The following is a 16,220-nucleotide window of genomic DNA, read 5'->3' on the forward strand; positions in this document are numbered from 1 at the left end:
CACAAACATTTTGTAGGTTCATAAGAATGGCCATTTTACTTTTCACTTCATTCCAAAATAAGTTCTTATGTATCAAAGCAGAAGTAAATGACAGAAATGCTGAACCTTTCTAGTTTAATAGAAACAATGTTTAAATAAAGATTCTAAGCCATGGATTATAAGTAGAATTAAAATAAGTGATCCAAGATACAAGTCATCCCTCAATTTATAGCTACATGGCTTAGTCACATGCGTATTTCAATCCAGCTTCACAACCACCCCATGGGCTAGGAGGATGAGAACTGCTGTCTCCACTTTACAAGTACAGAACTGAGGCTCTGGATGATCAACTATCGGCCCAAGGGCTGACACCTGTAAGTATCAACGCCAAGGCCACGGCTGAGTTCTCAGTAAATCCAAGGTCCTTCATGACATGTAGGAGAAGTACAAGCACCAGGATGACTGGGAACGTCTGTTTAAAAATGGCTAAATCTGCTTGTTTAAGGTAATTAGATCCAGAGGACTTGGCACAAAACTGAGTTTCAAAAAGGGCTTTGAAGAGCAGGTGTTGACATGTGGCAGAGATTGGATTTATAGAACATGTTCTTGGTTATTCAGGGAAGAGGGGCATGTTTCTGAGTAATCAGAAGCCCTGTGTGAGAAAGGAATATTTTCTAGGATATCTGTGTGGCTCGTGGAGCTGGTGGATGAACTTAAGATTCCCTGGACCCAGGCCTTCCCACTGGGAGGCCTGGCCTGCTCGAGGGCAATGGCTATACATGGGGGAACCAGGCTGCCTGGAAGCTTTCTCATGGGAGTGAAAGTGAAAGCCTGTCCCAAGCTAGCTGAATGGCAGGCACATTGCTCCTTGGCCCATTGCTGTGGTCCTGTCTCCATCCACTTGGGTCCTCTTGATTTTTCTTTCTGCCAAACAGCTTTCCCCCATGATATCCAAGGACTTGGTTCTTTTCTCTATTCCCACAGAGTAGATGCAGGCTTCATTTCTAATAATCTCTTGGAGAAACTCTTGCCTTCCCTGCGCCCCCCCATCTTTACTTTCAACACACACACAGTCCATCGCAGAACTGCCCTCCTTAAATACTCTCTGATTACAGACACAAGTAGGAGCAATGAATGATGTGTCTCCTAGGCCAGGTGGGTGGTAGGGTAGCTGACACATGCTAGAAGGAAGTCTGCCCAAAGTCACAGAGGAAATGAAATTCATATTGAAGGCAAAAGAAGAGTACAGAAGAAAACAAAAAAGAAGGCTGGCGATGGATTGGAAAATGGGAAGAGGAATTACTGGGATAAAAGAAAGCTGGAGGGTGGCCTAACCTGGAGTAATCCACCCAAAATAAGGCAACCTGGTTATAGTTTGCCCAATAGGTTCAATGGGCCAACACCATTTGAAGCGGCCTCTCCTTTTCCGTTTGGCCTCCTTGGAGACAGTCCTCAGCAAGCTGAAGCGGCAATGCTAGGCGTGGGCTTAAGGGCTCTTGTTTAATCTGAAGCCTTTAAAAAATAAAATAAAAGAAGCTGTAACTTTAACAACTATCCCTAAAGCACAAAAGTTAAAGTTATTTGAGGAACTGCCATCAGAGGTATCGTAATGTCTTACTTTAAAAATTAAGCAAAATGTTTCATTGTAAAGACAAAGTGTTGTTTTAATATGAAACATGAATTTCCATCAACATTAACATCTTTAAGGTTAAATGTAACACCACCAGTCTCTGTATTTGGAATTTGGAACTTGTAAGAACCTGCCTTTTCCTGATTCATATGAGGACACGATCACACCTAGATTGGAAGATTCACATACTACCAGCAACACCTAGAATCATCTTTAGATAACAATTTGGATCACAGACCATGGAGAAAGTTTGCCCTAAATGTTCCCTTGTGTGACCCTGTGACTACGGGGAACAAATGCTGGTGATTAGCTATTTTATCAGGCAAGCAATATGGGAAGAGGTAGGAGGAAGGGGGTAGAGAGAGAGAACTAACATTTTGACTGGCAACTAAGTAGCAGACACTTCCCTTTATTTCGTATTTAATCTTTTCAATTATGACATGAGGCAAATATTTCCCCTCCTTTAAAAAAGCAAAAACTGAGGCTTGGAAATGTTAAACAACTTCTCCAAAGTTGTACAGCTGCTCAGTGGTAGGTGTGACTTAAGAGTCTGTATTCTTTCCACTGCTGTGTGACATGATTGAGCCATATGCTTCCCTGTGGTCAGGGAATGTGTGGCTCCACATGATTTCTACCCTGCGATATTCAGAAACAATTAACTGCTTCCTCTCACACATCCTGCATAAGTTTCATTTGTATCCCAACTTGCACCAGGCTGACCTCAGCAACACTTCCATGAAAGTCAGATCTGATGGCTTTTTTGAGAAAAAGGATATGAAAAAAAAAGATGAGAAGGCAAGACATTCAGAAACGAAGCCCCTTTCCCAAAATGACAAAGAAAAGCAAATTCCCACTGGGAGCAGGAACAGGATCTAAGGACCCCATCTGGTGAGTCAATGTACTAACTAAAGCACAAGATCTGAGAGTTGGAATTAACCGTGTTGGGGATGTCCCCCTAAAGAGACAAATCAGCCCCAAAGTGTTCCAGAGCTGTAAATGAAATTTGGATTGATTAAGAAGCAGCTTGGCATCTCTCCTCTCCAAGTACAAAACCCTGGTTTTTCAACCCTGTTCCAGTGCCAGGTCTGCTCCTTGACTGAGCTGCATCATTCCAGGCTCAGTCTGGGCACGAGCCACCACAATCCCCTCCTTCTTTCCATTTCTATAGTAGGACGGTAACGGTCATGCACAGGTTCCTCGCTTCCTGCTGCAGTCTTCACATATATGTGGGCCTCTTGTGCTCCCATCGTATTCTTCTCATGTGTGGGTGATCTCCTAGGATTCTTAAGGAAACAAATAGGTTTTTTTAAAAACTACAGCAGAGAATTCTTCCATACAAGATGGACTAACAGCAACCACATTGACCCTCCCACCTGAAACAACCAAAATCAGACACAACATTTGAAGCAATAGTTTTCAAGACACTAGACAACAGGCAAGGAGGGACAATGGTCCTGGAGAGACAGAAAACAAATGAGGAGAGACCCACAATTGCCTGATCTTACTGCTTTGGGAGAGCTTTCAGGCCACTCAACTATCTTTTGTTGTTAACAAAGTTTCTCATTTTTTGTCTTTTAACTGTTAATCTATTTGTGTATTTATATTTAAAGTGGGTTTTGTAGGCATCATATGATTGGACCTTGTTTTTATAGCCAATGTGAAATCTCTTCCTGTTAATTCGGGTATCTAGACCATTTACATTTAATGTGATCATTGATATGGTTGGGTTTAAATCTACCATCTTGCTCTGTTTTCTGTTTGTTCTACCTAGCTGTTAGTTGTGTCTTTTTAACTCTTTTTCTACTTTATTTCATATAGATTTTAGAAGAACCTCATTAAGTTCTATGAAAAAAATTGATTGGGATTTATATTGAAATTACATCTGTTATACAGATCAACATTGTTTGACATCGTTATGTTATTAACACTTTCTGCCCAGGAGCATGGTATGTAACCCCCATTATTTAGGTATTATTTAATGGGTTTTTTAACCAAAGTTTTATTATTTTCCATAAAGGTATTACATATTTTTGTTAGATTTATTCCACAGCATTCTACATATTTAAATACCAATTACCATCACAAATGGTAATTTTTAAAATCACTTTTTCTAATTGTTGTTGATGTTGAAAGTGTAAATTACTTTTGTATATTGATTTTTGTATCCAGTGAACTTGTTAAAATTTCTTGTTAATTCAAGTAATTTTTCTGTAGATTTAGCTTTTCTTTTCTTTCTTTCTTTCTTTCTTTTTTTTTTTTTTTAGATGAAGTCTCGCTCTTGTCCCCCAGGCTGGAGTGTGATGGCGTGATCTCGGCTCACTGCAACCTCCGCCTCCCAGGTTCAAGCAATTCTCCTGCCTCAGCCCCCAACAAGTAGCTGGGATTACAGGCACCTGCCACCACACCTGGCTAATTTTTGTGTTTTTAGTAGAGATAGGGTTTCACCATGTTGGCCAGGCTGGTCTAGAACTCCTGACCTCAGGTGATCCACCTGCCTTGGCCTCCCAAAGTGCTGAGATTACAGGCGTGAGCCACTGCACCCAGCCAGATTTAGCTTTTCTATGTCGACAATCATACCATCTGCAAATAATGACAATTTTGTTTCTTCCTTTTCAGTGTTACACTTTCTAATTTTTTTTTTGAGATGGAGTCTTGCTCTTGTCACCTAGGCTGGAGTGCAATGGTGCGATCTCAGCTCACTGCAACCTCCACCTCCTGGGTTCAAGCGATTCTCTTCCCTCAGCCTCCCAAGTAGCTGGGATTACAGACGACCGCCACCACACCCAGCTAATATTTTGTATTTTTAGTAGACACGGGGTTTCACCATGTTGGCCAGGCTGGTCTCAAACTCCTGACCTCAGATGATTCACCCGCCTCAGCCTCCCAAAATGCTGGGATTACAGGCGTGAGCCACTGCACCGGACCTATACTTTCTAATTTTTAAAAATCCTACTTCATTGACTAGGATCTAAAGTATAATATTGAATAGAAGTGGTGTTAGTGAAGATCCTTGTTTTATTTCTGATATAAAGAGAATGCTTTCAACATTTTACTGTTAGGTATGATGTTAGCTGTAATTTTTTGAAAAAGACATCTTTCAAGTCAAGGAAGTTCCCATTCTGTTTTTAGTTTGCTGAGAGTTCATATCACTGTTAAATTTTTTTGAACTTTCTTCCCCTATTGAGTTGGTCACATGAGTTTTCCATTTTAGTTTGTCAGTAAACTAAATTATATTAAATTGATTGTCTAATATTAAAAGGAGCTTGAATTTCTGTTCAGCCAATAAAAATGCACTGAGAACCTCCTTTGTGCTTGAGCTTCCTCTTGGTCATCTCTTTTCCACATGTGCTCATACTGTGCTTCTTTTGGTGAAAGGCTTTCAAACACTTAGCTTGTTTACTGTGTGAATGGTATATAGAGAGTATAACCAAGAGTTCTTACCTCAGATATCTTGGGACTGTCATCAATTTCTGAAATTTCACATGGTCTGTCACTTTCCTAAATTGGAAAAAATATAATAATAAAAGAAAGAAAGAAAAAGAAGTGAAGGGTTATAGCATTTGACCGTAACTATGATTAAAATCAGTGGTTTTTAAATCTGAGTGTACATTAGAACAAACAAAACAAGCACAGAGGCATCTAATAACATCCCCCCTCAAACCAAACCAAACCAAACCCATACCTAAGCCAAGAAATATCATTGTGAGTTATCAAAAATAATCCAGGGTGAGAGTAGAGATGAAAAAATATTGGCCCTGAGTTAATAATTGGGTTCATTATACTATCCTCTCTACTTTAGTATATGTTTGAAATTATAATTAAAAAGTTGTTTTTGTTTTTCCAAGATCAGTGCCACAGCTTTGTCATCCAGAAATTCTGATTTAATTGGCTTTGGTGATTGGAAATTTTGAGCTTCCTAAATAATTTTAAATTGCACTAGAGGTTGAGAAACTATTAGTTAAACAATACTGCCACTAACCACAATACTTCTTGATGTGTTTAAAATTTACAGCTTGTCAACACATCTTTACATGTAAAGATGTTCATCATCCATTATCTCATTTCATCCTTATAACTTTCCCTACATCTTAAAATAGGGAGGGTAGTTTCTATGACTCCTATTTTGGAGTTGAACTAACCAAGACATATTAAATGTTAAGTCACTTGTCTAGGATCATACAAATCATAAAGTGGCAGAGTCAGGTTTAGAACCTCAATTTTCAGTCTCTTAATTAATGTTTACCCATATGATAACAACCTCGAATGTCAATAAATAGAGAATAGAATTAGAACCCAGAGTCCACATGACACAGTTGTGTCACAACCATGGAACCTTGTTGGATATGGGTCTAGGTGGCCTTTGAATTCTAAGCATAGTCCCCAGAACAGTCTGGCATTGGAGGGGTGGATTGGATGGGGAGGATATAGATTCCCTTGCGAATTATACATTTTCAGATGTGTGAAAAAGGCAAAGATAGATAGAGCCACATACTTCTGGATACATCCCTATCACGGACACCTCAGCCCCTCTTCATCTCCTATCTTTCTTAACGTTATCTGCATCCGTTCTTTGTGAAGCTTGTGTGCTTTTGTTTCTCAACTTTAGAAAGCACACCACTGTACAGACATGTGTTTGCCATGGCAACAGACGTCCCTCTCCACTGCTACTTTTTGTTACCCCAAATACCATCTTTGCCAGGAATTCCTCAACTGACCTGAAGGTTTTATGACAAATCAGCTCTGTCTGGTGCCTAATGTCGTGTCTGCAGTGGAAATTATGGCCCAGAAACTTCCAGCATCCTGTCCTCAGGAAATAGACATGGGCCCTGAATTCTGATACCCTTAGTCCAAAAGCCAGTTCACTGAAATACTGATGGCTGCCTATACATCTGGACTCAAAGAAGCTGGTAATCACCTCCATGGCCTCAATGCTGCTTCTTCTTCGGTGAATCAAAGTAAATAGTAAAGCCACCAGCAGGGCTGTGGCCACCAGCGATGGTATGCCTGCCGCTAATCCAAGAGAGGGCCCGCAGTCCTGGCACAGAATGAAAAACACAGGGTCAGGGGAAGCCCAGAGTCTTCAAGAATAAAGGAAAAATTCAATAGAATAAAAATAAAACAAAGAATCTGCATGGATCATAAACGTCATATACAAAATCAAAAGGGTAATGAAATACTGTGCAAAAATGTTTGTAACACACATGACAAATGATTTACTTTCATAGGACTTAATTTACGCAGTTTAAATCTATTGGAAAGAGTAATGATCAAGTAGAAAAATGGGCAAAGGATATGAACAGGTATTCTTTAGAACAGAAATACAAATGTCTCTTCAATGTAGGAAAAGCTGAGATACAATTCAGAGCAACAATTCGATGTCATTTTCATCTGTTTGGCTAAAAATAAAAGCTTTTATTATATGCCACACTTTTTTTGTTTGTTTGAGATGGAGTCTGGCTCTGTTGCCCAGGCTTGAGTGCAATGGCACAGTCTCAGCTCACTGCAACCTCCGCCTCCTGGATTCAAACGATTCTTCTGCCTCAGCCTCCCAAGTAGCTGGGACTACAGGCACGTGCCACCACACCCAGCTAATTTTTGTATTTTTAGTAGAGATGGGGTTTCACTATGTTGGCCAGGCTGGTCTCTAACTCCTGACCTCATGATCTGCCTGCCTTGGCCTCCCAAAGTGCTGGGATTACAGGCTTGAGCCACCGTGCCTGGCCCTACCACACTATATTAATACGAATTTTAAAAAATTTATTTGCACTTAATGTAAATGACGAGTTAATGGGTGCAGCACACCAACGTGGCACATGTATACATATGTAACAAACCTGCACGTTGTGCACATGTACCCTAGAACTTAAAGTATAATAAAAATAAATAAATAAATAGAAGTGACATTTAGCCTTTCAAAAAAAATTTATTTGCACTAAATGCATTAACCTATTAATTTTCAAATTCCCATTTTGCTTTGATCGGAGTGGAAATAGTTATGCTTTTAGTTACATAAGTTTTCAGATTTGCAGACTATCTGGAAATATTGAAGATAATCTGCAGAAACCCTATAAAAGTGCAACTGTTATTGAATAATGGATTCACCTTCACTTTAGGTGGGAATTGATTTTATTGAAGAATAATAAAAGTATATGAATCACAAATATATAAGTTGATGACTTTTCACATGAGGAATACACCCATAAGACCAACACCCAGATCAAGAAACAGAACATTAGCAGCATCTCAGTATCCCCCTCAAATCCCTTCCAGCCTCCTTGTGCGTGACCACTATTCTGAAATCTATAGCCATAGAGTAGTTTTGTCTGTTTTTCAGCATAATATAGATGCAAATATAAGATATGCACTCTTTGTGTCTGGCTTCATTTGCTCAACACTTTGTGAAATCCATCTGTGATTTTGCATGTTCTCCCTCACTTTTGAGCGGAGCTGGTCAAGAATAATTGTTAAGCCAGATTCTGTGCTTAGTGACAGTTCACCTATCAAACTTTAAAGCTCGAAACAAATGCACAAGATGGATGGAGCATTATTATTATCCCCATTTTATAAATTTAAGTGATATAGTTACCGTTTCTTTCCCACCTGTAACAGGAGAGGACGTCTGTATGGAAAAAGAACATATATTGTAAAAGAACAAAAAGTCTATAGAATATACATTATACAAGACAATCTGCCAAAGGTTAGGCTATAAAGCCTAAAGTTTATCCCTCTGCTAAACTTTCTGTTAACAACTACCAAACAGAACCTAACTTGATTGCTTCCCAGGTAAGAATTGGAATAAAATTTAGCTACAAGGAGAAAAGAATTAGGAAATTCAGGCAATGTCTTCATCATTCACCCTGTGGATGTGCAGTGACACATTTTACAACACAAAAGGGCTTCCTCCTGTCCCTAGTCAGCACACCTGGCACACTTTGGGCCTACTTGTCCCCATTGCTAGAAGGGAAACACATATAAATAATGGTGGAAGCAAGGCTCTTTAAGGAAGCCCTGCTTGTTTTCAAGTATGTGATGACACAGACGGCAGAAGTTGTCAAATATCCATGCTCCTGGGGATAATTCTACATGAAATGAATGCATTACATGTTTCTGGTCCACCTCTTAAGCAAGGTTATTGGATTTCACTCATTTATAAGATATTTCAGGCAAGAGTTTACCTTGATTAAGAAATCTAAAGGAACAAAATTCTGCATGGGAAACTATGTAAATTACACTAAGTGGTATGCTGTGGGATTAAGAGCACAGGTCCTGGGCTCACACTGCCTGCCATAGAACAGCCATTTCTCAATTCACAAGCTAAAGGGCTGCATGTCTCCATCTACACAATATCTACAGGGATAGTAGTAGCTGCCTCTAGGGTTATTAGGAGGATCGAATGAGGAGCAGAAGTATGAACTCTTGTCATCCCTTTACACTTTGCAAAGCTCTGTCCAGATCTGTTATTTATTTAATACTCTCAGCAATCTCATCAAGTATATTGGAGTCCTGGGGCTTGGACTTTTGACAGTTATTAACTGCATTTTACAAAAGAAATGTAATAGATCTCAGAGAAGTTATGGGACTTGTCCAAGGTTTCATAGATAATCATAACTCTAATCTGAACTTGGATGTTTGACTTCCAAGCCCAGACCTCTTTCTCAGAAAGCTCCCATCAAAAGAAGGTTTTGATGACCAGGCACTGAAACTTGGTACTTAAATGGTTGTCCTTTGACCTAATCACAATCTCCCCCACCACCACACCCACATTACTTTAATCCTGCATTTCCCTAAGGTGCTCTGTTTCTAAGGGTAGTAGGAAGAATCAGCCATTGTTTCAGGTAAGGCTTCCTGTCTTCAGAGTACAGAAAGACACTCAGGGTGGCTTTCACCAAAAAAAAAAAAAAAAAAAAAAAAAAAGGGAAGGTGTTAACTCTAAGAGTATGGGAGTGTCCCATGGAGCCCAAGGACAGGTGGGAAGCTGGTCTCTCCAGGGACTGGAGCTCGGAACGGGGAACTTGTGTGAACCGAAGGCACCCTCCTTTCTCCTTCGCTCCAGAGTAGCATGGCCTTCTGCCTGTACTGTTCTCTGATGTTTGCTTCTCTCTTTCTCTCCAGATGGATTTTTCTGCCCTGATAAACTCCTGCTAATTGTACCAGCTAATGCCATGGAGCACTTAGGATATGCCAGGCTGTTCAAGAATTTTTCCCATATTGACTTATTTATTCTATACAACTGCCAGTGAATAGTAACAGGACTATGATGATCTCATTTTACAGATGAAAGGAGCAAGGCACAGAGAAGTGAAGTAACTTGTGTGAGATCACACAGCCCTAGGTGACAGCCCCCAGGCAGTCTGGCTCTGGGATCCATGCTCTTAACCACTGTGCTACATGGCCTCCATGGCCTAATGCATTGTCTTAGTCCCATTTTTCATACTTGACAGTTCAGTATAGACTGAACTGACAAATTGACTGAACTTGACATTTCAGTCCTCAGCAGGGACTGGCCAGCAGGGAGCCCTGTTACAAACTCCCCACAGAGAGGGATCCAGGTGCCCACCTCTGTCCCACTTCCCAGGGCACTGGCATTCCCAGGGCACTGGCATTCCCAGGCTACCCAGCTGCACTGAAGTGGAAGGGTTGTGCAGTAGAAACATGACTTCCAGGCAGGATGACCTACCATCCCCATTGTCCAGAGAGCTGCCCAGGACTTTCAGTGCTAAAAACTGACAACACCAGGCAAAGCAAGATGGTTGGTTGCTCTACACGGGATCAAAGGGGTGAAGAGACAGTTCTCAGAGAAATTAGCTGTTAACCAAGAGAGTACTCCAAAGGGTGATGACTGGCCGCATAAGGGCCCTCTTCCACCGCATTCACCCCCACTCCCCAAGAAATGGCTTCTTGCTGCTCTTGATGTGATGGGCCAAGATAACACAGAACCTGGAGTGTCTGTGGACCTGCTGGGTTCCAACAGCCAGGGGAAATTTCCATCAGTGATTGAAGGAAAAGGTTTTCACAGGAAAAAGAGGAAGAATTAGGGAATTTGCCTGAAGCCAACAGCCAGAAGCTGAAGCAGGGAAGCAGAGCAAGTTGGGGAGGTTCAGAAGTGCCCACCAGAGGCTGGAGCAGGTGCCAATGTATTCAGTTCACAGAGGTCTGGGCAGACAGTGGTGGGCACCACAGGTCCAGCAATAAGTCACAATGTTCTAACTTTATGCTACTCTCTAGAACTATGCCCCCATGTTTCAGTAAAATGAGCACTGGCTTAGGAGTCCTCTTACGAGTAAGATTCAGTTTATTTTCTTTGAATAACCAGACAACTTATCAGAAAAATGTGGCACAGCCAAGCTCACTAAAAAACTGGGCCAGAAAAATGCCTTGCTCAACCATAGCAGCACTACTGATCAGATAACAATCTTGGCTCTTAGTGTTATCTATATGCAATGTGCAAACAGAAGATGGAGGATCAACTGTGGATTGAAACTCTACCATCGACAATTGAAAACCTCAATTTTGACTTGCAACTAAATGCCATAATCAAGAGCCATAAAATGTTCATTCTTGTCGACCCAATCATTCCCGTTTTAGAATACATACAAGGAAATTATCTTAAATGCAGATAAGGATTCTCTAAAATGCCATGTATCACAAAGTTATTCCTAATGATAGTTAATCAACTAAAGAAATAATTAACTTGAAAAAATATTATGCGATCATAATATGATCACATGATTATGTGATTAACCATATAACAGTTCTGGTTATAAAGACTAGTGGAAAACATTTAGATATAAAATTATATGTAGAGTAAGAAAACAATAGTACAAAGGCAACAAAAGTCAAAATTTATGTAATGCCAAACAGGACAGGAAGGGTTACACCAGTTTTCTGCTGAGAGAGTTTAGGTGTTTTATTGTTGTTGTTGTTTTCCTATTTTCCTTTTCAAAATGTGTATTTATAAGTTTTATAATAGAAATAAATTCTCTCAGCATCTCTCAACTATTCCTGAGTGTGTTTTGAAAGTTTATGTAAATGGCCGGGCACGGTGGCTCACACCTATAATCCCAGCACTTTGGGAGGCTGAGGTGGGCGGATCACCTGAGGTCAGGAGTTCGAGACCAGCCTGGCCAACATGGCAAAACCCCGTCTCTACTAAAAAGTGCAAAAATTAGCCGGATGTGGTGGTGCGCACCTGTAATCCCAGCTACTCAGGAGGCTGAGGCAGGAGAATCGCTTGAACCCAGGAGGTGGAAGTTGCAGTGAGTCAAGATCATGCCACTGCACTCCAGCCTGGGTAACAGAGCAAGACCTTGTCTCAAAAAAAAAAAAAAGAAAGTCTGTGTAACTTATCACCGTGTGTGAGGTTTATGTGAGTTCTGGAGACCTACTGTAAATTCTGCACTGGTCTTCTCTGCGTTGCCTGGTGAATGGGGGCTGCTGTACTTACTGTGTTCGCCGGCAGGGTGAAGTTCAGTGAAAAACTCTGCAAGATAGAAGTAAACATTAAAGCTCCCAGGGATGGTCAGCAAGCTCCTGACTTCCTCAAACTCACTGACCCTGGTGGATTCCGAGAGGTCATTGATCCTATAGACTCAGCCAGCCCCCATCATCATGCACAGTCTTGGCCCCAAAAGAAGGAAGAGGAGGCAAGGAGCCTGTCATGAGTTCCTCCCTCAGCATCAAGTCAGTCTTGCCACTGCCCCCAACCAGGTCCTCGACCAGGATCAGATGAAGAGGCAGCCTGCAAGGCTATTACCTGAGGGGTCCCATTCACAAGGGCAGCAAACACATGACTAGAAAGTTAGCAAAAGGCTAAAATTATGTTTATTCCCCCTAGAACTCCTTTGAGACAGAAAACTGTTGAATTTAGAAGTATTTTGTGTTTTCTCCTTGGAGTAGAAGGTAAGACCCCCAAAGGGCATGGTCTAACAAGAACACCTGATCCTTACCTGGGAAAGGGAAGGCTTCTGTTTTTGCTGCAACTGAGGCAGAGGTTCTAGGCTGCTGGAGCTGAAGTGGCCAGGAGGACAGGGGAACAGCAAACCCTTCTCTTTCCTCCCCTCACTTAATAGCTGGTCTCAACTCTCCCGCAAATATGGAGTCCAAATTTAAAGATCGTGGGCTCAGTAGGGCAAGTAGCCTGCCCAGGGCCTCAGGTGGCTCCTTTTCTCCTCCCTGTCCCCAGCCCCTGTTACTCCAGCCCTTCCAGGCTGCTCCTTACCAAGTCCTTTCCCTACCTAGATTGGAATGATGGGTGGACCTGTTCTGACTCGGCCAGTGAAACTATTTTCCCCTCTTTCCCTGGGTAGAAGTGGTCTTGTTCCCACTTTCTGGACTCTCAGCCCCCTTGGGTCCAGCCACCCTGGATTAATGCCTCCTGGCTGGGCCCTCCTTCAGCCTCAGTCTCCCTGACCCCCAGATATTTCTCTGGGCTTGGTCTACACCACAGCTTCCCGTCTTTCCAGCATTCCAAGACCAGATTCTGTCGTTCTAGAAACAATGCATTTACTAAGTTTTAAAATGAAATGTTATCCAACAATAGGAATGTTGTGAAACATTAAAGAATCCAAAAGAATCATGTTTCACACCTGAATTACCTGAAAGATCATCTCTCTTAAAACCCTCATTTTCCAGCAGAGGAAACTGAAACCCAGGGACTCAGAAATCACCTCATGGGCAAATGAGAACAGTTGGAGCCTATATCTCAAAACCAGCCAATGGGCCCCGGTCTATGTGACTCAACCCCAACCCGAAAGATGGTAACAGAGGATCTCATCCCAACATATGAAAACTGACAAAACACCTATTTCAGCTGACTTACTGATGGATTGGAATTCAGATGGGTTAAGGAACAAGAAAATCTTTTGTGAACCAGAAGTGTTTTAAGCACCTAGAATGTGTAAGTCCCCCTAGCTTTTGCCCCAAATATTATATCCTTCAATCAAGGTGGCCCTGCTCGACTAGCACGCTTCAGTGGTGCCTCTGTCACTTCTCCACCTCTTGGCAATAGGACACCCACATTTTATAGAGAATAAACCAAGCCTCAAAAATTTGAACAGGTTTCCCAAGTCCAAACAACTACTTAGCTGTCACCAGAACCTGAGTGTCCTGGTGACAGCCTTTTTCCGCCACTCTGCAAGGCTTCCCAGCAACTCCAGTAGTCTCTGTGGATGAATCAGAGCACCCAGGCTGACAGCACTGTGCACCTCTGCTTCTGGGATGACGGTGGAACACAGGGACATCTGGGCCTCTTAGGTCAGGGTCCTCTTGCTCAAGGGACCTAACCACTGCTCTTCACGCTAGCACCAGACCAACAGGTGCTGCAAGGACACTGGATGGTCGCTGCACTGAATGCAGCTGCCCAGAGCCTTATCTCATCAGTGGGCACTGAGGACTGACGTCAGCAGCCCTAAGACAAAGCTTCCTTTGGGAGGACAGTAGAAGAGGGGGTGCAGCAACAAGTGGGCCATTGCATGTGTTGTTTATCAACATTTGGATGACGGAGATTTTGGCCAATTTTAGAAAGACACTCATATTTTGTAAAAACACAGTACAGTGCTCTCATGGAGAGAAAAACATCACACAAATTAGGGTAGAGAAGAATCTGATGCAGTGCCCTTCAGAGACACAGCTGAGTGGGGTGATGCAACCCTGAGCTTGGAGATACCTGATCTAAATTCGAGTCCAGACTTAGCCACTTAGGAGCTGTGTAGTCTTGGATAAGTCACTCAAACCCTCTGGTCTCCATTTTCTCACAACAAATCTATTCTCCAAGGCTCAGTTTTCCCATTCTCAAAATGGGATACTATTAACTTGCCTTGCCCACTTCACAAGGGAATACCGTAATGTCATCTGTGGCAGCTCCTTTCTCCCAAACTGTAAAACACCCTTTGTGTTTTAGGGATCACGTGGTAGCATATTCTTTATGGCCTGGCCAGCACAGAGCTAAGGATAGGAAAGTTCTTGTGGAATGGAATTGCAAGCATGAGTTAGCGATAATCAAAGTACTAGAATTTGATACAATGCAATTATTGCTTACTGCTGGTCTGAGCACTATGCAGTATCTACACAATGATTCTGAAGGCATTTTGGGATCTCAGTGGCTGAACGTCCTTCATTATAAGTTTGCAGTTCGTGAGAGGAAGGAGGAAGAGACAGGATAAAAACTTACTGCTTTTGAAGGTGTGCTGGGTATAAGACCCCATACTCACAACCTCCCCATGAAGGGAGCACTATTATTCCTATATTATACCTGTGGAAACTGAGACCAAGATAGGATTTGCTCACCAGCTTTTAAGTGGTAGAGATCAGGTTAGATCACAGATCTTCCTAACTCCAAAGACTGAGCTCTACTCCTTTTAATAATACTTTTTGTAAAAAAAAAAAAAAAAAAAAAAAAAAATTTCACAAGGAAGTGAGATTACACAATATTCTTCTTTTTGTGTCTGGCTTATTTCACTTAGCATAATGTCCTCCAGGTCCAAATAGGACAAACGTGGCAAATGGCAGGGTCTCCTCCTATTCTAAAGCTAATATTCAGTTGTATATATACATATAAACCACAGTCCCTTTATCCATTCATCCACTGATGGACACCTAGGCTGTTTCCATAATTCTTTAGTAAATCACAGAACCCTCTTCTGTTTTCTCTTCTAACTTAGCAAACTTCATTTGATTGAGTCACAACCAAATATCTATCACAAGTAAACAAGAAAGGTGGAAAATTTCTGATCATTGATGACCATTCATGTTGCTGATGATAGAACAAAAGGCCAGATTAAACAAGTAAGACAGATAAAATCGTTGATTAGATCCATTGCTTCAACTAGAAATGGAACATAGATGAAACATCTACTCTGTACTTTTGTATGTGGGAGTTTAAAAACAAACCTTAATACCAAAATAAAAGACAAGATCAGCAAATATTAGGTGAGAAGTTTAAAAAATTATTGATATTTTGCATATAGGAAAATAATTTAAAATAAAGTCCCTTTACTTCATTGTACATTTAATTGAATTTGGAGGTTTTTTTATAGTAAGAAGTGAAAGTTCGATTGAGAAGAGATGCCAGCTCTCACTCACCATTTTTGACAGTCTCCCAAGAACCTTCTTCGTACACTGCCTTTGGTAAGCTCCTTTCTCACTGGCTTTATTGGCTTGTGTCTTTCATTTGTAGGAACAGTTAGCTGACAAAGCTGTGGAGGCAGGCTGAGAGGTGGCTCCAAGAGAACCCTGGCCAAGCCATTTATGGTCAGGGGAGTAGCCAAGCCCTCAGTCCATCCCTCAGGAAAGATGGGCTGCTGCTCCATGGCCACCGTGTATGGCCTGGTTCACCCACCCTCTTTGCCTTGATTTTCTGTCCTTCTTACTTTTCAGGCTGCTTTCTTGGCTATACCTCCATCTCAGCAAAGAAGCCACAGCTGGCCTAAGAGCTTGGGGGCTTCTGCAGCCTGCAGCCCTTTGGAAACAATGGGTTACACAAGGCTGAGGCTGGCCACTCCATCCCCAGCTGACAGGAGTCCACATTAACCATGTTACTGATAATGATGGAGTCATTGTGTTACATGGACAGCAGCATGGACGTTCAGGATGTCTGGAGGAGGGGTGGGGGCCC

The 16,220-nt window shown here is 41.8% G+C and overlaps 1 protein-coding gene across 1 annotated transcript; it reads right to left on the bottom strand.

The window, feature by feature from the left end:
* Window positions 1-8: 8 nt before the first annotated feature.
* OPALIN (oligodendrocytic myelin paranodal and inner loop protein) lies at window positions 9-15,780 on the bottom strand. Its single transcript, NM_001133551.1, is given in 6 exon segments — window positions 9-2,892; window positions 5,051-5,107; window positions 6,525-6,644; window positions 8,196-8,228; window positions 12,054-12,089; window positions 15,689-15,780. Coding segments are annotated over 6 exon segments (426 nt in total). The 5' UTR covers window positions 15,692-15,780; the 3' UTR covers window positions 9-2,715.
* Between the last annotated feature and the right edge of the window lie 440 nt (window positions 15,781-16,220).

This window comes from Pongo abelii, chromosome 8 (genome assembly GCF_028885655.2).
Source record: "Pongo abelii isolate AG06213 chromosome 8, NHGRI_mPonAbe1-v2.0_pri, whole genome shotgun sequence".
Lineage (NCBI taxonomy): Eukaryota > Metazoa > Chordata > Mammalia > Primates > Hominidae > Pongo > Pongo abelii.